General features: G+C 41.8%; 1 protein-coding gene across 8 annotated transcripts in view; it reads right to left on the bottom strand.

Annotated features, from left to right (window-relative positions):
- Window positions 1–27,055, bottom strand: part of SPSB4 (splA/ryanodine receptor domain and SOCS box containing 4) — a 322,601-nt gene that overhangs the window by 122,972 nt on the left and 172,574 nt on the right. For all 8 annotated transcript variants that reach the window (XM_038415097.2, XM_043492436.1, XM_038415095.2 and 5 more), the window contains one exon: window positions 124–977. In XM_038415097.2, the coding sequence (XP_038271025.1) occupies window positions 124–817 (694 nt within the window). In that variant the 5' untranslated portion in view covers window positions 818–977. The remainder of the gene's footprint in view (window positions 1–123; window positions 978–27,055) is intronic.

Below are 27,055 nucleotides of genomic sequence, written 5' to 3'. Positions count from 1 at the left end.
CAGGGGTCCTCTTTCCAGCACTCTCCATTTACAATATCAGAAGGGGTTAAGAGAAAGTTAAATAAAAAGAAGTAGTTTGGAAAAAGTTGAGATATTAGAATGCATATGTTTGAGAACACTTACGATCAAGCCCATTGATGTAGCTCATTGTAATTTCACAGTGCCCCCAAACTGCACTGACTACAGGGTAAAGTTTTTTCCCTTTCAGTCCTCGGAAGGCCACTCCAAGATACTGTCCATCTACAATGAAGCTAAGCGTTCCTTCATCCATATCCAAAACTACCAGTAAGGAGTCTGGGAGTACAAAAGACTCATCTGGTTCCAAAAAAACAGGATACGTCACCCCAGGTTGGTTTTTACAATTGTGATAAAGTTTGTTACGTCCCAGATCCCAGCCCCATGATTCACTGTTGCTACCAACCAATGATGTATATCCTACAGAATGTAATGGAGCTTCTGCTGTTGATACACCCACCACAGCATGTGTTCCTCGTTGCCTAGTGGGCCAGTGAATTTGCCAGACATGTAGGCCTCTTGTGTAGCCAACTTTGCCCCGGATGCAATCTGTGCTTTGGGCAACTGGGTGCCTATGAAAAGTTAGTTTGTCATCTTCCTTTACAAATATATTTAAAGATCGATCTTCATTGTTCCAAGCATGTTTATACTGGACCTCCAGTTGGGAAGGGGGCATATCCAGCAGCATATCCAGGCGAGCAGGCTTGCAAAAATCTGGTCCCCTCAGCTTTCGTTTAACAGGTCTATAAGGGGGCTCCCTCACATCCACAGACTTTATGCTCCCTGAGATTTTCTGGCCCATTTCTTGGCTGCAGATTCAGAAAGGAGAAAAAGGTTGACTTTGGCCCAATGTTACCTCATGAAAGCACTTTCACACTGAGCCAGGGACTCGACAAGCAGACTGGATTTATTTCTCCCGTTTGGAGCCCTTTAACAGCAATGGTTTCAGAGAAAAAACACTCCTGAAAGAAAACAGAGAATTTTCAGTTAATTAAAGAAAGCCAGTTTATCCTTTCAAACATTTTTGAAAACATCTTCTGATCTCAGCTAGGTTATTTTAAACAACAAGAACTAACATTTCTCTGCTTTTTTTCTCTATCCTGCAGTACTAACCAGACTGCCAGCAGGATATTCTGAGCCCACCAGCATACAGAATACAGACAGTAATTTCCTCCAATTCATAATAGGATACAGACATTCTCCACCTTCTGCCCTTCCACCCATTTAGTCTAGCCAGGGCCATAGTGTCTTGTACAAGGCATATCTTATTCCCCAGGAATAGGGATTACCTTTATATTCAGCTGCATACCAATTTTTTACTTACTTTTTGTTTCATTTTCTCACAACTAGGTCCTATGTCAGAGCCCCCTTTTCTTTCTTACTGTTCCTCTTTATCTGACCTTACAATCAAAGGCTTTATCTTGTACCAGCAACAAACAATGCTAGTAACAAACAGCTGTGAAACTTGACTGCTTACCTTTAACATGCCCTACCCCTTAAATAAAAAGGGCACAAAACTGTCAAGCTTTATTTTCACTGAGTTTGGCGGGAGAACAAAGAGGGAAGGAGAATAGGAGGATATAAATGCAGTAATGGAGTTCTCCAAGCTATTTTGAAACTAAAGCATTGCAATTTCAGCTCTTTGCCAGCTACCCCCGATGGGGATATCTGGGTCAGAATGCAAGCTCTTGTGCTATGTGTGTGTGTGTGTGTGTGTGTGTGTGTGTGTAACTGCAGTATTTTATTATTTTTAGCACAAATAAAAGATAAACACTGGGATGTACACATGGCTTTTAGAATTCTATGCACAGGGCAGGGCAACTGAGCTGGAAGAGCCCAAATATATTTAAAAGAGAGTATTGAGGTTAATGGACATGCTCAGTAGCTGTTTCTGAAGCTGTATAGGAATGTTTCATTGTAGGCAAGACGACAGCCAGGTCACACCACTCTGGAGACATGAGCCAATCAGAGCACAAAGATGAGAAGATTTATAAATATTGGAGTGGAAGGCAGCCAATTAAGTGGCTAATTGATACAGTGCCAAGAGATGTCTCTACCGTGAGGTCTCAGTCCCAAAGAGCTGTACCACTTTGTACATTTCTGTTTTACCGACAACTGTGGACCAGTCAACCAGTAACCCAAGGACTGGAATGCTGCTATATTATGGAGATCCTGATAGTTCGTGTTTGCTGACAGAAGGAGGGAAGGAGACTGATTTTTCGCCCTGTTCTATCACATGAAAATGGAACCAGTGTAATTTTTGTTGCAGCTGGTTCTGAACGGGGGCCAAAAGAAGTTTGTTTTTTGGGTATTTTTAAATGCAGTTAATTTCCCTCACTTATTGGAGCAGCCAATCTGTAACAATCCTGATGTAAGGGAAATATTTCCCTTTCAAGTATCTTTTCAAAAAGAGATACCAAACCACTTCTTACAGCACTTAAGCGCTCATTGCTGTGCCGCCATTCACCTGTAAACTTTCTGGAATTAATTAATAAAATAAAGAGAACTCATGGCTAATGAAAATATGCTGGGAAAAACTGCCTCTCTTTTTTCTTGTATGGAGCTCTGTATTTTTCCAGTGAATGCAATAAAGACTGACACCAAACCCAAAACGTCAACTCCATTGCTAGAAAGCTTACTCGCTGAGCCAAAGGAAACCAAAAAATGACCACAAAGATTCGTGGAATCTGCAAATACTTAAGTGCAAGACCATAAAGAGGGGTTGGGAAAATTAAAAAGTACCTTTCCAACCAGCAGGCCAAATTCAGATACATGCACACTTCAACTTTTATGTGAATTGAGCATGCTTGTGATAGTGCAGAAGTTGGGCCAGTGAGAAAGTTTTTGTACTTCAAATCTGTGCTAATGGGCTCGAGGGAGATAAAATATTGACAGTAAAAATATGGAATATTAATATTAAAGAGCAAATATTGTCAATTAAGTGTTTTCCTGGGAGGTCTGCTGAGCAGACCAATACTGCTTAGGTTGTTTATAAAAACATGCCTTGTTACAAGAACTTAAAAGATGTATACAATCTGAAATAAGGGGGAGAATATCAAAAGGCAAAAAGGACAGTTAGTAGTCCTATTGACTTTTCTATGGGAAATGGGCATCTAAATCCCGGATTTAAAAGTCTCCCCCCACAAAACACAGGACTATTGTAATTTTTCTGTGGGTATGGTGAGAGAGGGGAATTTTTCACCAGTGCAGTGCATACACAATACTGCTGCTTGCACTCCTCAAAGCAAAGGAGCAGGGCTTTATCTGCTAGTGCTAGCACTGGAAACCCCAGAGGTGACGTACCTGGGTAGACCATGGCCATAACTCCCTCCCAATGCACCAAGAATTATAACATATAACGTACAACAAGCATCGTTATACCTGCATCACTGCCTATACTAGAAACTGTTATAATGTACCTATTTCAGTTTCAAACTGATATAATTAAAGGGGTACGATTATTATGTTATGCAAGTTTGGTATTTACTTAGTTTTATGCAAAACAAGAGTAACATTGGGCTAAAACAATGTTTTTTGTAACCTCATACTGATACTAAATAATTTGATTTTACCCTGACGCATTTTACCATTGGGTTAAAAAGGACACAGGATTGAACCATGTTACAATCTTGCTGTTACTGATGCTCCAAAGATTGTGAAGGACACTAACTTAGTGGTTCTGCTCAAATTCATCCTTCCAGCAATTCCCCACTCTCACTAACCTTAACATGTTACCTCCGCTCTGTTTCACAACTCTGCATAACTACAAAGTCATTCCCTTTATTATTACTCTGAGGCAGCCTAAGTCACAAGGCCAGCTGAAGGCATGTTTGTTTAATCAAATACCACTAGACTGGAGCAGATGAATGAAAAATTGAAGACTTAAGATATGCTGTTACATTTAATCACCTATACTAGAAAAAATGTAGGTTTTTCACATTTTAGTGAGATGCAATCTCACATCCTTTCTTGGAGACAATCCGCACTGTAATTTTTCTATTACACAGATATTTTGAAGTTACTGCAACATGTGTAGGTTCCATTGCAGCATTTTTAAGGAGCTCTTGTACAGTACTAGCAATGGATCGTACCAATTAATAATTTATAGGCACATAATCTTGCATTCTGGATCAGTTAGCATTAAATATTACACATGTGAAAAAGGATGACAACTTTATTCAGGTTGCAAATCAAGCACTCAAAATTTAGGAAATGTTATGAATTAAGTTTGCCCATGCAATCTCAGCGTGACCCCTTTGAGCATATGCATTACAATATAGGTTTGTAATCATCACAACCATACTTCCACGGGACCACTGTTTCATTCAGTGCATGGGATGGACTTGCACTGCAAATGAATAGTGAAAGAAGCTGCTGTTGTCTGTAGGACCCCTGCCTCATTTATTGCAGAATCTGGAAGTAGGGTTGCCAGATTTCTAATCTCACAAAACCAAATACCCTTGCCCTGCTCCTTCTTCAAGGACTCGACCCCATCACTTCATTCCCTCCTCCCTCTGTTGCTTGCTCTCCCCCACCCTCACTCACTTTCACTGGGCTGGGGCAGGAGTTTGGGGTGTGAGAGGGAGTGAGGGTTCTGGGGTGGGGCTAGGAATGAGGGGCTCAGGATGCAGGAGGCGGCTCTGGGCAGGGGTTGAGAGCTCTGGGGGGGGCCAGGGATGAGGGATTTGGGGTGTAGGAGGAGGCTCAAGGCTGGGGCAGGGTTCAGGAGGATGTGCAGACTCCAGGAGGGAGTTTGGATGCAGGAAGGGGCTCAGGGCTGGAGCAGGAGATTGGGGTACAGGCTCTGGGAGGGGGTTCTGACCTGGGGAAAGAATGTTGGGGTGCAGGACAGCATTCAGGGTGCAGGCTCCAGCCAGGCAGCGTTTACCTCAGGTGGTAATTCAATGAAGCTAAGGCAGGCTCCCTGCCTCCATGTAGCTCCCAGAAGCAGCCACCATATCTGGCTCCACATGCAGGGGTGGCCAGGCAGTTCTACGTGGTGCACGCTGCCCGCGCCCACAGGCACCCACCGCAGCATCTCCCATTTGCCATGGTTTTTACCTCCATGAAAGCTTGACCCCTTCTGCCTAGTCCTCTCCAACCTGTCCCTGACTCAACCGTGGCTCTGCATCCCATACTCCTCCTCTAGACAGTCCCAATTTCCATTTATGATGTTTCTTATCCCAGTCCATCTCCTTGCCTAGCAAGTAGAGCTGAGGCTACTATGGACTCACTATCTCAGTTTCCTTGCCAATCATTCCCAGCCCTCAGTTCCTGGTCTCAGTCTCTTCTACCAGCCAGTCTTAGTTCTCCCCCCATCCACCACCGCCACCCCCCAGCACTCTTAGGCACCAGGTCAGATCTGTCTTATTACAACCACCACCGCCTTTCCCCCCCCCCCCCACTCACTGTTTCCTAGCCTAGTCTCCAATCTACTCCAATTCCTAGTTCCAGCTTCCCCCCTCACCACTGCCTGCCTCTTGCCCCAGTCTCCTCCAACCCCACCTCTAATTCTTTCTCCTCTGCATTCAAATCAAGCAGCTTCCTTCCCCATGATGACAGGGCCCAATTGGCAGGGCATTGATCACACAATGCTCCCTGCTCTCAGGGTCAGTAATCAGCCCCAGCCTGCAAAAGCCTAAAGCAACAATTGCATGGAAAGTCATGCTTAGCCTCAGGCTGGAGCATGACCAATGCAGTTGGAATTTAGCTGCTAAAAATCTTAAGGGTCTCTAACAATCATGTACAACTTATACATTGTACATTAAGGCTTATATATTGACCACATTTGGGGGGATTTTCACATATACAGCAGAACTCACATCCCTGACATACAGGTCACCTCCTGCTAAGTTTTGAGTCCCTGCTCCAAAGCCTGGGGGTGCTAGAGCTTCTCAAAGAAAAGGTCACCAGATCTTTTAACATCTCTAGCCTTGCTCTTAAAAATGGCTGAAGCATTTTGGCTGAAATTTTCCAGAAGAATACGTGCTGAGGCAGTCTGAATGAAATCTTTCATCCCAAATGGTTCAAATTTGGCAAAATGTTAAGCAAGGTCTTAATTATGGGAGATAGCAGGCAAGCTTAGTAATAGAAAATGCTAGCAGACCTACTTAATGTATAGCTAGATTACAGTTATGTCCAGGGCACTGTGCCAGCTGAAATTGTTCAAATTCACTTCAGCAATTGCTCCTGCATAAAATTACCCTTTGGTCTGCCCTACAGTTTGAGAACTTTGTAGGGGTTGCTGGGGAAACATGCCAGTAGGGACTCTTGTTCTCCCTGCTCTCACTTGCAGAATGAGAGAAGTGCTATTTATGGGAGTGCTCCTGAATTAGATCAAGTGGAAAATACAGAGTAAAAGAGGACTCAACAGTATAGTATTCCCCAAGTCGTCCTCTGTCCTTTCCATGTTCAAACTCAGCATCCCCAGACTGAGAATGGAGAAGTGGTTCTCCTTTTGTTTGTTATATTAATACCCAAAAAATAAAATCTCGGGTCTCAGCTTTTATTAATGTCTCTAGTCATGGTGTTCTGGATTATGGGAATTAAACAGTAGTAGAAACCCTTCAGCATTTCAGACATCTTAAATATTATGGCCCTGTCTTTACAGTTAAGATTGAGTGTAGGCTTCCACCCTACAACCCTAGCTTTTGATAGCAGTAACAGATTTATGGGAAACTTGGGCTGCCCCTTTTTTTTTTTTTTTTTTTTTTTTAAATAGGACATGTGAAGAATTTTGGAGTGTAGAATTACAATAGCTTCTATGATGCTTAAATCAAAAATAACTGTTTTTCGCCCACACTTCAGCATCTCCTGATTTTTCATTTCACACGTTCTGGGCTCCAATATCTTACAGACTGAATGCAAAGAATCTCTCATACAAAAGGCATTATCTAGGGCAAAATTATATAGGCATTTTGTCTCTATGGATGGAGTTACAGGGAGAAAGAAGGGATCAAGCTGTACAAGTTGTTTTTGTTACTTATTGTCTCCTATTATCTCTGTATAAAACCCTTACATCAGCTACTGTACTTGTGTCATACTGTACTTACCTTCGTATGGCACCACCACACCTAGTCCTTCTAATGACCACATGCCTTATCTGTGCCTAACCACCAAAACAGTTCTTTATATGTAAACTTGCAGATTTACGGATCTATGTATCCTTAATCTTTTTTTTAAAAAAACCTATCAATTTCTAAGTTTTAGTTTTTATTTTGAATGCTTTTTCTATTCATATTATGCTACTGCAGAAACCTCATGTCAAGAGATTGAGTTCTGACAGCACAATATAAATAAGACCCTGATTATATCCATCTAAAGCCATTATCTCTTTCATTTTCTATACTTTAACCATAACATTAAACTTCATCAACAGTTACTTTGCTGAGAACTTTTCTAAGTGCCAGTATCTGAAAAAATAATCTTTTCATGAAAACCTAAGCAGAAGGGGGGTGGGGGAGAGAAGGAACATATTAAGAATTCATTTTCAGTGCAACTATTGAGAAATTGGAGCTATTGTGTTGAGAAAGATGCATCTAATTCCTACAGCCTAAAATATTTGTTTAATAATTTCACATTCATGCCACACTTTGTCAGGAAATGATTAGATTAAGAATACTGCACACAGATGAGAGCTAGCAAAGTCCAAACAAGGAAAGTGTCAATTTCAGTTTCCAGTGCCCTCTTGGAGTCTGCAAAGATATTTAGGGATATTATTCACATCAATAGGGAAATTACAATTTAAAAGAGGCTTGAGGGATGTTACTTAACTGTTAAAAATGCTGACTGATTTATACAGTGAAGTATTTCAGTATCAGTACAATGTGCAAATGCTACAAAAAAAAAAGGGATTTTCTTTTTGAAGTTTTAGTTTCAGCATTTACAATTGCACTTCCCCATGCTTCCAGACTATAAAGAACTCTAGCTAGACATATAGCAAACTTGAACATAAATATTGTTGTGATATCACAGTTGTAAAAGAAAGAAAGAACGAACATGCTGTAACTTATGTTAATGCCACTACACTGTTACTTGCTTAGAAAAAGGAAGCCATGCGAGTTCAGCCCAACAACACCGATAAATAGTCACACATCAGTGCGAAGAATTGGAGTGCAAACTTCCCATAATGCCCTACCAGTGTTCTTTAGTAAGATCTCTCTAGGAGGGAGAGGATATTTCACTGTGTACGCAGTCAGTGCCTGATCTCCTGGGAGGCTATCAACAAAAGTCACAAGCTGAGAGACAAGAACATTAACAGTATTGAGCAGACACCCAAGATCAATATCTTCGTTATTGTTGTTCTTTAGGGGTATGGGCTTGGAGGGCTGTACCCTCTTCAATAACTTAGAAAACATAAGTATTTATTAACTGCTGCCATTCCTCTGACCGATTAAGAAATAACATTAGTGAGCTCCCAAAGGAGCCTCATTAAGTCCTTTTTAGTTGAAATAGCGAGTAGAGGTGAAGAAAGGACGATAGAAATTTAACAGGAGTGGAGGAGTCTGCAGGTGTTTTTTCTAGCTGTGATGTAATTAATGATTAAGACGAATCCCACTGTAATTTTGCTACCTGGTCAGATATTTTTCAGAAGCTCTCTCAACTACTTCTCCCATTCCACACAAACAAAAAAACCTAGAATTTTGTTTTGTACAAATAAGTGTTACTGAGTTTCAGCTAGAAATTATGGTTATAGTCTACACTGCAAAAAAAAGAAAAAAAACAAAACAAAAAAAACAAACCACCACACCTCCAGCAGCAGCGAGTCTCAGAGCTCAAGTCTACAGACCCATGCTTGCGCTATAGAGCTAAAAATAGCTATATAGACATTCCAGTTTGGGCTCTGAAGCCCAGGAAAGGGAGTGGGCTCAATCTACAGCATGAGCCAGAACATCTACATGGCTATTTTTTAGCACCATAACACGAGCCCCAGGAGTCGAAGTCTGTAGACCCAGCCTCTGAGACTTACTGTCACAGGATTTTTTTTTGCAGTGTAGACATGCCCTACATGGTCAAAGATTTAGTCTATACACATACACACACAAAGTTACTTCCAACAATTTCTTCCAGCCTATTGCAATAAGCATGACAGATGTTATTTAGTACTATTATTTGGCTCAGTATCAACATGAAGAGAAATACATAGCAGGGAAGTACACTTAGTATTTAGATGCGTTTTTCAACCCTTTTCTTTAGAATTCCTTAAACATATAACCATCTAGTTCTAGTATTGAGAAAAACACTCCACCTCAATAGGAAACACCTGTGACACAAGCACAGTGGTGTTCTCAAGAGCAGTGTTACAGTCCCCAGAAGAGGAGCATGTTGAAAAGGAAAGCTGAAGTTTATTGTAATTGATGCTTGACTTCTACCCCAGCTGCTATGAATTCTTTGGATTTGAAGATCCAGAATAGCGATGTAAGAGGTTAACCGATGATCTTCATGCTTATCGGTTTCTGTTAATGGTTGAACTCTGCCCAGGGTCCCGGCTGCTGCCCTGTGCTGGGGCTCTGCTGCCTCCTGGGATGGCGGTCCCGTGGCTAGGATCCATCCCGGGCTGCCGGTACACCAGGTGGCAGTGGGGACCCCCATGTGTGGGGGCGGCAGCAGGGACCCATGTAAGATGTGGTGATTCTGTAGCACTTCCCTCACCCCTAGTTCCCCTGGTAAACATTTAACCATGTAACCGATAGAATTTTAATGGGTTACATGGCTACTGTTTTTACACTTATTTACATCCCTAATCCAGAACTTGAAATTTTTGCATAAAAGTAGATGGATGTCAAGAAAATCTGAACCCACACGCTACACGCCAAGGCTAGGAGAGTAATGGTGCTCAATAAACACAACAGAATGATCAGATTTAGACTCCCAGACTTATGAGCCCATTGTGGCAGCAAAAGCCATGATAAAGCTAGCCTTGCCAACCTCTTGAGAATTCCCCCCACTACAAAGGAATCCTAGAATGGTTGAACAATGCCACAGCAGCTGCTGCATTACCCCTTCCTAGCCACTGGTGCAGAGTGGTGCATCCCCATTCCACAGTGAGCCTCAGCTGTCTGAAACTCTGCCCACAGCCATCCAAGAGTCAAAGTTAGAGCAGCATTGATTCAACACCAACTTAAACTGAGGGTCCAGGCCAGAGTAGACAATGCCCAGGATCTGGGAGCTGTAAAAGTAGCTTATTATAGCAGAGCACAGGCTGGCCACATTGAGGAACTGGCCTTCAGTGATTAATAACGCCAAGAGGTTTTAAGGTTGTTCTCCCCTGCTCCAAGATAAAAAGCCAGGTTAGATTTTCATTTATACACATTTGATTAAAATTTATAATTCCCATTAGACAGTATATTTTTTTTCAATTTCTATTTATAATAAACATACAAAACCTCAGAAAAGTCCAGCCAGAGTCAGACTACAAGTCAACTTTTAACACAATTAGGGAGTAACACAAACAAAAAACACATCCTCTCTTCTATCTTGCTTAAAAGTCTTGGAAAAAAGTTCCTTCAGGAACACAGGCTTCATAGTCTAAGGACTAGTCTACACTACCGCACTACATCCATCGGTTCAGCTGCACCACTGTAGCGCATCTGGTGAAGACACGCTTTGCTGATGGGAGAGCGCTCTCCCCTCAGCATTACTCCACCTCAATGAGAGGATGAAGCTATGGCAGGAGAGGGTCTCCCGCCAACATAGAGCTGATGTGGACAGTGCTTAGGTTGATGTAACTTGTGTTGCTGGGGGCGGGGGGGGAGGATGGCTTTTTCACACAAGCGACTTAAGTTACATCAGTGGTAGCGTAGACAAGCCCTTATACAGGAGTAGCAATGTGATGAGGATTCTTTATACAACATAATGCAGGGAGAAACTTTTAAAAGAGAAATGGGTTATGTAAAAACAGCCCCAAAGTAGGGCAATAGGTGCTGAGGGCGGTCTTTCACACTAATTTTGAATGGGGGTGAAAACGTCAGTAGGGGGAAGGGTAGGCAAGTCCCAGCACATGAGCTGAAAGGAAAAGACTTTGGCTGGATTTAAAGACTTGACTCTGTCTCGAGGACAGAAGACAGACAATTATGGAACAGACTGACTCTCGGACCCACAGAATATAGGGGTCTGGGGTAAGACAGAGTCCTGGGTATGAGACTTGAGGGAAACCTTTTCTTGTATTTAAAATCCTTCTTTCTTGTTATGCTTTGTTCCTACTGTTCAGAATAACAATGCTTTGTTTTAAGGAGGCTGTGTTGGGTCCCTCTATTCACAGCTGGTTGCAAGGTCCCAAAATGGGTGGAGGGGTGGGAAACCCACAGATACCACATTCAGTCACAGGTTTCAGAGTAGCAGCCGTGTTAGTCTGTATTCGCAAAAAGAAAAGGAGTACTTGTGGCACCTTAGAGACTAACAAATTTATTAGAGCATAAGCTTTCGTGAGCTACAGCTCACCAGTCAGATTCTCTGGGAAAGCACAGTTGATGCGCAGGGTGCCATAGCCTGAGACTTGATTTAAGAACAGGAGAATTGTGGGATTCCACCCCAGAAAAGTTAAGGGCTTGAGGCCTAAGACCTCAAAGGCCAGAGAAGAGGTCAGAGGGGCAGCTAGCATAGTAACCATGATAGCACTGTTTGAGGTGTACAGCGAACTCAGCATGTTCTTAGAGCACTAAAAAAGCAGACCAGCTTTATAATTGAAAAACAGTCTGTGGTCAAAATTCTGATTTACTGCATATTTTGAACGATGTTTGGTCCATTTAAGTAAATGGTAAATAAATGGTAAATGGTAGTAGTACTGTAATCCTTGGGACATTTTAAATTTCATGTGCTCTAGATAAAATTTTATGCTGTTTACACATTCAGGGAAATGACATTTAACAAGAGGGATGAATACTGTGGGAAAGATACTAACATTCATGTCTTGCTCAATTCCTAAAGGAATGCAAGTCACAAAACCCCTAAGGATGTACTTCCATAAAGGCTACATTTTTGTAGCATTACACAACAAGCTAACTCCTCAGAATTCAAGATAAACATGCTAAATTAAACTTGCTATTAAAATAGACTGTATACTTATCTGCTCTGTATTAGGATAATATGAAATGCAGTATGTGACACCAAATGTAGATTTAGTTTAGTCATATGAAGAATTCAAAAGAGAATGTGAGTAAGCTGTGAATACAGCATTGTGTATATTTTAAAATACTTCTATCTACTGTATCTGGGAACTGTAGACATCAATCTATTTTTAAATCTTGTTTCTCTCTTCTGCTGAACTATGGAAAAGAAGGACCTAATCACCATCATAGGGCCTAATCACATCAGCCACACTATCAGAGGCTCATTCACCTGCACATCTACCAATGTGATATATGCCATCATGTGCCAGCAATGCCCCTCTGCCATGTACGTTGGCCAAACTGGACAGTCTCTACGTAAAAGAATGAATGGACACAAATCAGACGTCAAGAATTATAACATTCAAAAACCAGTCGGAGAACACTTCAATCTCTCTGGTCACTCGATTACAGACCTAAGAGTGGCTATCCTTCAACAAAAAAGCTTCAAAAACAGACTCCAACGAGAGACTGCTGAATTGGAATTAATTTGCAAACTGGATACAATTAACTTAGGCTCGAATAGAGACTGGGAATGGATGAGTCATTACACAAAGTAAAACTTTCCCCATGTTATTTCTCCCCCCCACCCCACCCCCCACTGTTCCTCAGATGTTCTTGTTAACTGCTGGAAATGGCCCACCTTGCTTGTCACCATAAAAGGTTTTCCTCCTTCCCCCCTCCCTCCTGCTGGTAATAGCTCATCTTAAGTGATCTCTCTCCTTACAGTGTGTATGATAAAACCCATTGTTTCATGTTCTCTCTCTCTCCCCCCCTCCCTCTGTGTGTGTGTGTGTGTGTGTGTGTGTGTGTGTGTGTGTGTGTGTGTGTAAATCTCCCCACTGTATTTTCCACCGAATGCATCCAATGAAGTGAGCTGTAGCTCACGAAAGCTTATGTTCAAATTTGTTAGTCTCTAAGGTGCCACAAGTACTCCTTTTCTTTTTGAAATCTGACTGCATTCTAAGAGGAGGTCTGGAAACAAAGGCCAGGAAATACCAGGCAGCCTGGTTAAGAGACGTGCCTAGACTCCCTTCCCTAGGTTTGAGCACTTACCAGATAAAAGTGTACAGAGGTTTTGGCTTGAGGGAGAGAGTGAGCATTCAACTCTCAGTCATCCTGGGAGTAGTGTAGGCACTACGGCTGAAAAAAAATCAGTGACCTAAGCTCCTTCCCACCCATCCTATGGCACCTGAAGACCCTGGAAAAAGGAGTGCAAGAAATGAATGACCAAGTAACTTCTCCTTTTTCCCTCTCTTGAAGTATAGTGATTGGTCATCTAGCCCCATGTGAATATTGAATGATCACTACAAATTATCAGGTTGAAGGAATATGTACTACTCCAGATATTTGGGTTTCCTCTAGTGCAAAGGGAGCCATTGTAGGATGGGTTGGAAAGTAATGCAGAAGGGAAAAGGCAGCTATGTAGTAGCATCATCCTCATTGTAGGTACCTGCTAGGGTGACCAGATGGCAAATGTGAAAAATCGAGACGGGGGTGGGGGGGTAATAGGAGCCTATATAAGAAAAAGACCCAAAAATCGGGACAGTCCTATAAAATCAGGACATGTTGTAACTCTAGTGCCTGCAAACCTTCAGAGGGACGGTGGGAGATGACCTCCATTCAGAGAGAAGGGAAGGGAAGCATGAAGATGAGGGAGAAGTCAGACAAGAGCTGCTCTATTATGCAGTAACTTAGCACCAGATCCTCAGCAGGTGTTATTCTATGTAGCTCTGCTGAAATTAATCGAAGTAAATGAATTTAAACCAGCTGAGGCTCTGGCTCTCAGTGCAAAATTCTAACAGTACATCATTATGTCTCATAAATAGGACCCTACCAAATTCATGGTCCATTTTGGTCAATTTCACGGCCAGAGGGTTTAATTGGTCTAGTTCACATTTTCAGGTGTCTGGATTGTGGGAGGAGGATGGGGAAGGAAGGAGTGAAGAGGGGCACCCCCAGGGCATCATGGCAGAGCCAATTGCTACACATCATGAAGGTTCTTCAGGCTGACCAAGTTCCACGCGAGCTAGCTCTATTACCACAGATCTTTACTGTCCACATCAGCAACATTGGTTTTAAAATTTGGCTAAGACATTTCTTTGAACTTCTCTCAATTTCCTACAGTTTCAGAAATAAATCTGGCAGAGTCAGCTACTGCCGATTTACAATTTGAGGGCCTATAATTTTGTGATCTTCTTGGACTGTCCAGAAGATCTTGCCCTTTGGATTTTTTAGATCTTGGACTACTTTTCACAATTGAAATCAAAACACAGCATATGACTAATGCCTATCAGATGGTATCTCACTTGGTAGGCCAGGAGCAAAGATGTCTGATACACAAATTGAAGAAAACCCTTAAGAGACTGCTCCCAACAGGTTTAACAAGGATGCCTTTGATAGCTACAATGCCAAAAACTTTACTGGCAAAACATATTGTGGTTCTAGCAAAACATGACAGACAATAGCTGACGAGGCCGCCCTCTCAACCCCCCATGAATCTGGAGGGACTGACAAAGATGATGCCTACAAAAATAGCTGAGCCTAGCTAATCATTAGAGTTCTAATCCAAACTTCTGCGTATCACATAGGACAGATCATAAAGACAATCATGGCTCAGTCCTGCTCTCTCAACACAAAGTTTAAGATCTCAGATACTACATTTGCACACACTTGCATAGAAGCAGACTACACAAGTGAGAGGAATTGCATTCTAGAAAGCAACATCAATTTGTTCTTCAAATATCCTTCAGTCTGATGTTTGACAATGGCTAGCTGCTAAGACCCTAAATGTTTTAAGTACCACCTTCTCATATTCAGGCAACCACCTTCTCATATTCAGGTAACTTCACATTTCAATGTTGGGGGGGAGAGAGAAGAAAGAACTACCTATGTGGGGTCTGAGCACTCTACCAAAGTATAAACAATAAGTAGAAAATGTTCTCTCAAACATTCTTCAGTCAACCTCTGCCTCTCTCTCATGCACAAAAGGGATCAAAGATCTACACTGAAGCCAGTTGCCAACAGAAAACAATTATGCTGATTGATGGGAATGAAAGAGAAAATATTGCAAAAGAAAAAAGGACTGTATAGTTCTAAGTGAAAAAGGCTGTGAATTGATTACAAAGTACTTGCATTCCTCAAGTCTATAAAGCAAGATTTTGTATGTGACTATTTAGGAATCAGAAAATTTTGCAACATGAGAATCTGAGAAGAGAAAAAGTTTTCGAGGAGTTATAAGATTACAACCAAGTTTCTCCCCATGATGGGATCCTTGACTCTCACTGAAGTCACAGGAAATCCCATGCATTCATAAAGGCAAAATTTGTCTGATCTTGCAATGGTAACAAGGAGTGAGTAACATGGTAAAAAGCATGTTTAGAGACAAGAGGATCAAACTGGATTTAAGGGAAAGACGGCATTTCAAGCAGAACTAGATTAGAAAGTCCATACATCTTTAAAAGGTTGGGGGAAGACTAACAATTACAAGATGTTTTACATGTTAAAAATCAGAGAAGCTCTCTTCTATTCAGCAACGTTGTAGTCACTATAGTAGGTATTAAATGATGTGGGGAGCATTTACATCTCAGATATTGCTAGCCTCAGTACTGCACAACCTTAAAATGATTTCATGCTGCAAGTGCCAATAATTTCATGTATTTTAGATAGCATGACATTATGATGTTAGCTAGGCATATCTACAACTCCCAGTGCAGAAAAAGGTACAAATAAGTCAGCCTTTTGCAGAGAGGAATCCCTTATGCATTTAGAGTTACCCTATGCACTATCCATTTCCTGGAGCAACTGTCACTTAATATCTGTTGCTAAATATTTTCAACCATGCAACATTATCTTGCAAGCACTTTACATTATACTCCTATTTCTTTAGTTTTAGGAACAGACACTTGCCACATTTCCTCCTTTAATGTAATAAATATTCAGCAGAAAATTGAAGGAAGAGCTTTAAATGTTATAGCAATAAAGGGACAGCATCATCAGTATTCGGTCCCTAGGCACTACTGTAATACATATAAATAATAACTTCCATCATCATCATTCTAGGAGTCCTGTTGAGACTACTTAAGAGGAGTATATCTAGCAAATTTTTATAGGAAATACCTTGGAGAGAGTAGTAAATGATCTTCAAGACATCATGTGAGCCTGCCAAGCATTTAGATTCTTCAAATAACCTTCTAAGATTCATTGCCCTAAACAAAAATATGCTTAGTTCAAGTTTGCATCAATGGCACTAGCATGGGGGCGGAGGAGGGAGAGAGAGAGAGAAAAAATATATAAGTAATTACAAGCTCAGCTTCATCAACAGGCATAGGATGAGGTTATTTTAAAACTACTTAGTTATTATTTATTAAGTGTATGCAAATTTGGTCAAGCCAAGCCACAGCGTTCTTATCACAGATGTTCACAGCATAAAAACTCCAGGAAGTGAAGTCACTTGGCTGTTCTCAACAATGTGCACCACGGTTTGTGGCTGCACATATTGATCAAATGGACTGTCTCTAAAATGTCACCGAAATTGTATTGCAGTACAAATTCCATGTCCAAACCAGTTCAGAAGGCTCCATTGGCTTCATGATAAATCAAATCAGGTTGATGATGAGCAGGGACTGAGACAAGATGATTATTTATAACTTTCTCTGAGGACCATGAAGCTTGCCACACGTGTTCTACCATAAATCCCTCACCCGGTAAACTTAACCACAACAGGCTACGTGAGGGCAGATGACCATGTGATGGATTAAACAAGTCTTTAATTAATGGTACATGCAGCATATCATGCAATTTTGTCACGAGCTTTGCTATGCTTTTCTCTCTGCAAACACTGGGTGGAACAATATTGCAGAGAACTGGTAACATGGTAAAGGAGAGATTGAAGTGTGCCTGAAATAATGTGTGATGGAATTAAGTTATACATCAATCATTGTGAGAGATGAAGGAGCCCATACTCAAGTGCAATACTCCATAGCTGAACAACAGAGTGCCATGGCTGAAGTGTGTAACATTTGGGTATTGGTGCCCCATGTTGGTCAGGCCAGTTTTCTAAGCAGGGCATTTCACAGTTTAGCCTTAGTCACGGTCTTTGTAAGATGGTCACAATAAGTGAGAGTTCTATCCAACATGATGCCTAAACAGACTGGGTGTGAATCATGCCTTATTTGCCGATCATTGAGAACCATGTTCAGCTCTCTGCCCATTTCTGCATGATGTAGGTAGAAGACACTGTCTTACTTACACTTGGTATCAGGCAGCCCTGAAACAGGCATAGATGCATGCTCATCTCTACTAGGATTACATTGGATGCATACACAACCAAAATTAAAATTAATGATACTCTTTCATTACGACATGATACCTTACATTTGTGAAAACAACTGAATACAGATCTGTTATGCAACTCAATAAAACCCTAGATTGCAGAGCCATTCAAAAGACACTTGGGTTTCATCCGAGGAAATAATTAATGTAGTTGAAATACAAGACTGTCCGGGAGATAACAGATCGCCTATCGAGTTATACATATATGAAACTCATTCTAACAAATGCTTGGAAAGCAAGTCTCTTCAGCCCTATCAGATTTAAATATATTTTTAAATTTCCTTCTTCCTCAAAGAGGACAGTAGCTGGGACTCTAATCATAGTTATGCAATTGTAATTCCAGAATAATTCCATTCCAAACTGAAGGATTTACATCAACATATCTGAATCTCTCCAATGAGCAAACTACACTTTCTTAATTATCACAGACATGAAGTTGTTTGCCAAAAAATTCTATTCTGATGAAGAAAAAGAACTTGTGTCAGACATTGATCAATAGTTCAGTTGGTTGAGGAGAGCAAGTACCTTTTTCACACAATGCACAATTAGACTGTGGAACTCATTGCCACAAGAACCCACTAAGGCAAGAATTTATCAACATTTAAAAAGGGATTGGATATTTACATGGATACAAGAATATCCAGAGTTTTGTTAGTTAGGCTAACAGTTTTAAAAGGGATATTAAACCTCATGCTTCACAGTTTAAACCAATCTTTATTAGAGATTAGAAGACCACCTAATATAGAAGGCAGATTATCCCATACCTGCCTAAATGTTTGGATACAAACTATGAATTCCACTGTGTGGAATGGAATTACCAGGTTGGTTTTTAAACATCCTCTATATCAAGATTTAGTCTGCTGTAAAATTACACCCAAGCTATTGTTCATAGTAGTGACCAAAATATACTTCATATTTTTATACTTCAACAAAAAAGCTTCAAAAACAGACTCCAACGAGAGACTGCTGAATTGGAATTAATTTGCAAACTGGATACAATTAACTTAGGCTTGAATAGAGACTGGGAATGGATGAGTCATTACACAAAGTAAAACTATTTCCCCATGGTATTTCTCCCTCCCACCCCACCCCCCACTGTTCCTCTGATATTCTTGTTAACTGCTGGAATTAGCCTACCTGCTTGTCACCATGAAAGGTTTTCCTCCTTCCCCCCCCTGCTGTTGGTGATGGCTTATCTTAAGTGATCACTCTCCTTACAGTGTGTATGATAAACCCATTGTTTCATGTTCTCTGTGTGTGTGTGTATATAAATCTCTCCTCTGTTTTTTCCACCAAATGCATCCGATGAAGTGAGCTGTAGCTCACGAAAGCTTATGCTCTAATAAATTTGTTAGTCTCTAAGGTGCCACAAGTACTCCTTTTCTTTTTGCGAATACAGACTAACACGGCTGCTACTCTGAAACATATTTTTATTAAAGGTGTTCACTTTTGCATTTACTTTTTGTGTTGGCTCTCAAACCAATATAGCTTGGGGGGGTGGGGGAGGAAGAGAAGATTTGGAAATAAAAAAGGTCCAACTGTGGTGAAAAGAAAGGGTAAACCATTATGTAGAAAATATTTGTAATTTTGAAGAATCCGGAACAATCTACCAGAAATTAAACATCAAATTAAATAGGCTTGCTCCCCCTTTTAGCAATATAAAGTTAACTAGTCACAAGCAAGTTTTTCAGTTTTCTCCATATCTCCTCTAAAGCATTCCTCTGTGAATGACTTTTTTTTTTAAATAAAGCAAAGAAAGTACTTAAGTTACAAAATATCACACAGGACGTTGTGAACCTCCTCATTGCCTGGTTTTGGTCTAACCACATGGGGATATTACAGCTTCTCCTCTGTAAGCTTAGATTTTAAAAGTGGTACTGTGATTGCTAAATCAACATTTACCCAGTGTTTTCTGAGATTTCCCAGTAATGTCCTAATATCTGCAAATATCTCAGAATTCAGTGTCTGGTTGCTTCTTAGAATGATGAAGTTCATGTAGTCCAAGTTGCAATTTTAAGTCAGGAACACACTCCCACAGAGAGAACCAATCCCTTGCAAAAGGCTGTCTCACATAGGACAAGAGAAAATTGCTCTTCACTACAGAGGGGTCAAGAGTGGGGAAGGTGTCGTCATTTCAGCAATGATACCAGCAGGAGGAGCTTTTATAGTTTCAATAAATAAAATAAGAGTCTGCTCCTATTAAGCTGGATAATACAGATATGCTTGATTTATGACTTCTGTCCAGATCCAATCCAGGAGAAAGCATTGCTTAGCATGTGTGACACATGCTAAGCATATACCTGTGCATCCTATTACAACAAACACTTTAGGGTACATCTACACTACGAAATTAGGTCAAATTTATAAAAGTCGATTTTTAAGAAGCGATTTTATACAGTGGATTGTGTGCCGCCCCCACTAAGCGCATTAAGTCGGCGGAGTGCGTCCATAGGATCGTGGTTAGCATCAACTTTCGGAGCGGTGCACTGTGGGTAGCTCTCAGTTCCCACTGTCTCCCCTGCCCAGTGGAATTCTGGGTTGAGCTCCCAGTGCCTGATGAGGAAAAAACATTGTTGCGGGTGCTTTTGGGTACGTCAGTCGCCCCTCCCTCCATGAAAGCAACAGCAGACGATCGTTTTGCACCTTTTTTCCATGCAGATGCCATACTGCTGTCAGCTGACAGTGCAGTAGGACTGCTACCTATCATCGTCATCCACCGCTTCCGCTGCAACTCTGCTCTGCTGCTGTCTCAATAGCTGCTCTTGTCTCAACCGTCTTCATCATCCACAACTTCCGCTGCAACTCTGCTCTCCTGGTGCCGTGAATCCACCTCGTAGATCCTCTCATCGTTCTGCGTAAATATCTATTCTTGTGGCAGCCGTTGGCATCCACTGCAACTCTGCTCTCCTGCAGACGACATACCACAGCAAGCATAGAGCCCGCTCAGATCACCGCTGCCGTTGTGAGCATTGTAAACGCCTTGTGCGTTATCCTGAAGTATGTGCAGAACCCACAAAAGCAGGTGAGAGGCGACAACAGTGCGATCACGATATTGATGAGGACATGGACACAGACTTCTCTCAAAGCACGGGCCCTGGCAATTTGGACATCATGGTGGTAATGGGGCAAGTTCATGCCATGGAAAGCCAATTCTGGGCCTGGGAAACAAGCACAGACTGGTAGGACTGCATGGTGTTGCAGATCTGGGATGATTCCCAGTGGCTGCGAAACTTTTCCATGAAAGTGCCCTTATGCATGTGACTTTGTGACTTGCTTTCTCCTGCCCTGAAGCACAAGAATACCAAGATAAGAGTAGCCCTCACAGTTCACAAGCAAGTGCCCTCTGGAAGCTTGCAACGCCAGACAGCTACCAGTCAGTCGGGAACCAATTTAGAATGGGTAAATCTACTGTGGGGGCTGCTGTGATCCAAGCAGCCAATGCAATCATGGAGCTGCTGCTATCAAAAGGTAGTGACTGTGGGAAATGTGCAGGTCATACTAGATGGCTTTGCTGCAATGGGGGTTCCCTAACTGCGGTGGTGCGATAGACAGAAAGCATATCCCTATCTTGGGGCCGGACCACCTTGGCAGCCAGTACGTAAACTGCAAGGGGTTCTTTTCAATGATGCTGCAAGCACTGGTGGATCACAAGGGACGTTTCACCGACATCAATGTGGGATGGCCGGGAAAGGTGCATGACGCTTGCATCTTCAGGAACTCTGGTCTGTTGGAACAGCTGCAGGAAGAAACTTACATCCCAGACCAGAAAATAACCATTGGGGATGTTGAAGTGTTATAAGAAAAAGGGAGTACTTGTGGCACCTTAGAGACTACCAAATTTAATAGAGCATAAGCTTTCGTGACCTACAGCTCACTTCATGGGATGCATTTGGTGGAAAATACGGAGGGGAGATTTATATACACTCACACAGAGAACATGAAACAATGGGTTTATCATACACACTGTAAGGAGAGTGATCACTTAAGATAAGCCATCACCAGCAGCGGGGGGGCGGAAAGGAGGAAAACCTTTCATGGTGACAAGCAAGGTAGGCTAATTCCAGCAGTTAACAAGAATATCAGAGGAACAGTGGAGGGTGGGGTGGGGGGAAGAAATAACACGGGGAAATAGTTTTACTTTGTGTAATGACTCATCCATTCCCAGTCTCTATTCAAGCCTAAGTTAATTGTATCCAGTTTGCAAATTAATTCCAATTCAGCAGTCTCTCGTTGGAGTCTGTTTTTGAAGCTTTTTTGTTGAAGGATAGCCACTCTTAGGTCTGTGATCGAGTGACCAGAGAGATTGAAGTGTTCTCCAACTGGTTTTTGAATGTTATAGTTTTGAAATGCTATAGTTATCCTTGGGGACCCAGCCTACCGCTTAATGCCATGGCTCATGAAACCATACACAGGCACCCTAAACAGTAGTAAGGAGCAGTTCAACTATAGCCTAAGCAAGTGCAGAATGGTGGTAGAATGTGCATTTGGATGTTTAAAAGCTCGCTGGTGTAGTTTACTGATTAGGTTAAACCTCAGCGAAACCAAATATTCCCATTATTATTGCTGCTTGCTGTGTGCTCGACAATATCTCAGAGAGTAAGGGGGAAGATATTTATGGGGGGGATGGGAGGTTGAGGCAAATCGCCTGGCAGCTAATTATGCATAGCCAGACACCAGGGTGATTAGAAGAGAACAGATGGGCGCCCTGCAAATCAGAGAAGCTTTGAAAACCATGACTGACCAGGCTACGGTGTGACAGTTCTATTTGTTTCTCCTTGATGAAAACCCACCCCCTTGGTTGACTCTACTTCCCTGTAAGCCAACCGACCTCCCTGCTTCGATCGCCGCTTTCAGAGGCAAAGTCATTGTCTCAAAATCATGCATTCTTTATTAATTCAATCACACAAATAGGGGGAAAACTCACAAGGTAGCCCAGGAAGGGTGGTGGATGAGGGAAGGACAAGGCCACACTACAGTTCAAAATTTATTGAATGCCAGACTGTTTCTTGGACTTCTGGGATGGAGTGGCTGGGTGCCCGGAGCCTCCTCCCGCCCCCGTGTTCTTGGGCGTCTGGGTAAGGAGGATATGCAACTTGGGGAGGAGGGCAGGCAGTTATACAAGGGCTGCAGCAGCCGTCTGTGCTCCTGCTACCTTCCCTGCAGCTCCACCAGACGCCTGAGCATGTCAGTTTGCTCCCCCATTAGGCTCAGCATTTCATCCTGCCTCCTCTCTGCGTGCTCCTCCCTCCTCTCATTGCATTCATTTAACGCTTTCCTGAACTCTGCCATTGTTTGCCTCCATGCATTCTGCAGAGCTTTTTCAGTACGGGAGGACTGCATGAGCTCTGAGAACATGTCATTGCAAGTGCGTTTTTTTCGCCTTCTAATCTGTGCTAGCCTCTGGGACAGAGATGATAGGGAGAGCGTAGAAACATTTGCAGCTGCGGGAGGAAAAAAAGGGAGAGTAGTATTTAAAAAAAGAGCCCTTTGTTCTCTAAAATGTAAGACCATTTCACACTGAAATCAAGTGATTCACATTAGCACATGGGCTTTTGGTAAAAGGTCGCATTTTGCCTGCTGGTTTGGTGAGAGATATCACATATGCTCGGCTGGGCAACCGAAATCAGCTTGCAGGCAGCCATGGTAAGGCACAGGGTTTCAGCTTCAACTTTCATAACATGTGGGAATGGTTTCAAACAGCAGCACCCTCCTTTCCCATACCAAGCAAAGCCGGTTGGGTTGGCCATTTAAAGGGAGGGGCTGTAGTTTTAGGGTGAATGGGCAGCACAACCCAAACATCCCCTCCCCCCCAATTCTCTGGGATGATAGCTTCACCCCCACACACACCGCATGGCTAGTATCAGGGAACATCCCTGTCAGCCAAACACAAACAGCTGAGCATGAACGGGCCTCCCCCCACCGCATGGCTAACAGCGGGCATGATTTCTTTTCAACCAAAGGCAAACAGCCCAGCAGGAATGGGCACCAGAAACCTTCTGCAAAGACTTTTAGAGTACCTCCAGGAGAGCTTCATGGAGATGTCAGGGAGTGGAGCTGCAATCCTCCAGGGACACGTTAACCGACTTTTCCAGTAGCTATACTGGCCACAAATGCATCCCAAGTCTTCCAGGCAAATCAATCATTGAACACGCTTGCTTTTAAACCCTATATTATATTTACAAAGGTACACTCAGAGGTGCCTTCTCCGGCTTCATGGTCCAGGAGCCTGCCTTTGGAGAGTTCGGAGGGTATTGGCTCCAGAGCGAACGATTCCTGGCTGCCGGGGAGAAAGGATTCTCCGCTTGCCTGCTGTGCCCTATCCTCAATCTCCTCCTCCTCCTCATCTTCCTCATCCACAAAATTCTCATCCCTGTTGTGTGAGACTCCCCCCTTGCAGGTGTCCATGCACAATGGTGGGGTAGTGGTAGGGCCCCCCCAGAACTGCATGCAGCTCATCACAGAAGCTGCATGTATGGGGCTCTCACCCAGAGCAACTGTTTGCATCCTTTGTTTTTTGGTAGGCTTGCTTCAGCTCCTTAACTTTCACCTGGCACTGTTGTGTGTCCCTATTGTAGCCTCTGTCCATCATACCCTTGGAGATTTTTGCAAATATATTGGCATTTCATCTTTTGGAACGGAGTTCTGCCTGCACGGATTCTTCTCCCCACACAGCGATCAGATTCAGTACCTCCCGTTCGGTCCGTGCTGGAGCTCTTTTGCTATTTCGGGACTCCACGGTCACCTGTGCTGATGAGCTCTGCATGTTCACCTGTACTGATCAGCTCACCACACTGGCCAAACAGGAAATGAAATTCTCAAGTTTCTGGGGCTTTTCCTGTCTATCTGGCCAGTGCATCCGAGTTGAGAGAGCTGTCCAGAGCGGTCATAATGGAGTACTCTGGGATAGCTCCCGAAGGCCAATACTGTTGAATTGTGTCCACACTACCCCAAATTCGATCCAGCGAGGTCAATTTTAGCGCTAAACCCTCACCGGGTAGGAGTACAGAAATAAATTTTAAGAGCTTTTTAAGTCAACAAAACAGGCTTGGTCCTGTGGACGGATGCAGGGTTAAATCGACCTAAAGCTGCTAAATTCAAGCTAAACTCGTAGTGTAGATCTGGGCTAAGGGATTGGTTTATACATGTATCGGAGATCTAAAATATTTTAGAAGGAATTCATTCTAGGTGATGGAAAATGGGAGTTTATATGGGAGTTCTACTTTTTATTCAAACTAAACTTCTTAATTTAATGCAAGAAATTAAGAAAATGTTCTGGAAGAAAAATATATCCAAGTACTATTCTTTAGTCTTTTCTGATCTTGTGTTATTTTTATTTCCTGGCATTATATTACTTATCTTAGGCCCTAAAATTGATGGTGATCTGTTCAAAAAAAGAGTTAATAAAATAAATGAATACAAATCTCGTATTCATTTATTGAACACATATGAAGTATATTTTTCTTCAGTTATTTTCTGCTTTTGCCACTTATGCAACATTCACTATAACTACCACCAGTAAATAACTGAAGTGTTTACATAGTAACAAAGGAGAAACTAAATATGAAATTTACCAATGGATATTTTTACATTTGTTATCCAATAGCCTTTTTATTTTCCTTATTCTGTATGAATTGTTCCAGTTTTTGGATTTAAAAAAATAAGCAGAACACAACAAAAAGAGGCAAAAAACTATCTAAAAGGCGGCAACTGATTAGAATACGCATAACAGTGATGAGAAACCTGTAAGAATGAGAGTTTAAAAGCATTTTAGGAATCAGCCACATAAACATAAAAATTCAATTAAAATGTCATTTAGAGAAGGCACTGGAAATAGAGCTATAAATCTTATGAAGCAGATTTTTTTTCCAGCTATTAAAGTGATTAAAATGAAAAACTTTTTTAAAAATTACTTGCAATAAAATTCTTTAAACCATAAAAGATCAAAATAGAAGAAATCTGTTATATTAAAATAAAAAGCTACCCATACACCACAGCATCAATATGATAATTAATAGGCCTGATTATTTAATTTTATTATATAAATTTGTAAGACAGCAACCACCATCGCTGGGTTCAGCTTTAATTGAGCCAACTAACCTGTTGCATTTTACAGAAGCAATGTTGCTGTTTACATCTGAATTTCCTTATTTTGTGAGTTGAAGAATTTTAATTATACTTTAAGTTGCTTAGGGTTCCCTTTCTTCTCCAAAAGATCTAAGTCAACTGTATGGGAAGCCTCCATAAAAGTCTGACCTTGGGAGACACTGAAGTCTACCATAAACTCTGTGCAGTGACTTTGTATAACTTATGCATCAGCTTCATGATGTCCAAATATGATTATTCCATTACAGTACTTAAGCAGTGTTAAAGGCCCTGTCCTCAGAAATATTTATAAGATGGGGGGGAAAAAATACAAAAAAAAGAGACACCACTTCAGTAGGCTTAAAGAAGCTTTTTTTTGTTCTTTGTGTAAGGCTGACAGACTCTGGTCATCGGGGGCAGGAAAGAACTGGAGACATCTGGAGCTTAAAGCATGAGCCTCTACCACATGAGCTAAAAGCCAACTGCCCATTAGCCAAGGCTGTAGAGCAGACTCATGTTCTCTCTCTAGTGGTCTCAGTGCCAGGAAGTGTGGGGGTTACACTTGCATCAGTTAAACTAAAAACAGTATCTTGAGTGCTACACTGACATCAACAACACACTTTTCCTTCAACATATATGCAGTATAAATTAAAAGAATCACCATTTTTACAACACCAGTCCACCAAAGCATTTGGTGCTTTATAAATTCAGACCCTGATCTTGCAAAAACTTACAAATGGATAAATTGTATGCACATGCACAATCTCACTGCATTCAATATTCATGTGCATAAAGTCACATTTACAGGACTGGTGTCAAATATCTAAAAACCCACATCAAAAAGTCAAATATATATATCAAAGGTGGTGGTAAAGAAACAGGGAAAGGATAATAAGTAGAGGCACAAGAATGGGTGCAAGAAATACCATGATTAAATTAAGAGATGTTTTAAAGTACAGAGATGGAAGTGGAGATAGACTAGATCATCCCATCACAAAAGGAAGGTTAGTTGCCAATGCAAGACACAATGTGGGAGAGCCTAACAACATATCAGTGGGCAGATACTAGTCAGGACAAGGCAGCACAAAATTTAAAATAGCAGTCTACACTGTGCGGGCCACCCATACAGAGAATCTATGATGGATGAATTCAAACTGGAGCAGGTACAGAGAAGGGCTACTAGGATGATCCGAGGAATGGAAAACTTGTCTTATGAAAGGAGACTTAAGGAGCTTGGCTTGTTTAGCCTAACTAAAAGAAGGTTGAAGGGAGATATGATTGCTCTCTATAAATATATCAGAGGGATAAATACAGGAGAGGGAGAGGAATTATTTAAGCTCAGCACCAATGTGGACACAAGAACAAATGGGTATAAACTGGCCACCAGGAAGTTTAGACTTGAAATCCACAGACAAACTCCCACTCAAACTCCCCTGTTTAGAGCTCTGTTTGCTAGCTCCTGTGCCACTGCAGCTGTCTGTGGATGCAGAGCCATTGGCCATTATCTTTGAAAACTCATG

The sequence above is a fragment of the Dermochelys coriacea genome, chromosome 9, assembly GCF_009764565.3.
Source record: "Dermochelys coriacea isolate rDerCor1 chromosome 9, rDerCor1.pri.v4, whole genome shotgun sequence".
In the NCBI taxonomy this organism is placed as follows: Eukaryota; Metazoa; Chordata; order Testudines; family Dermochelyidae; genus Dermochelys; species Dermochelys coriacea.
The sequence above is the reverse complement of the archived record's forward strand: the minus strand, read 5'-3'. Positions and strand labels throughout refer to the sequence as shown.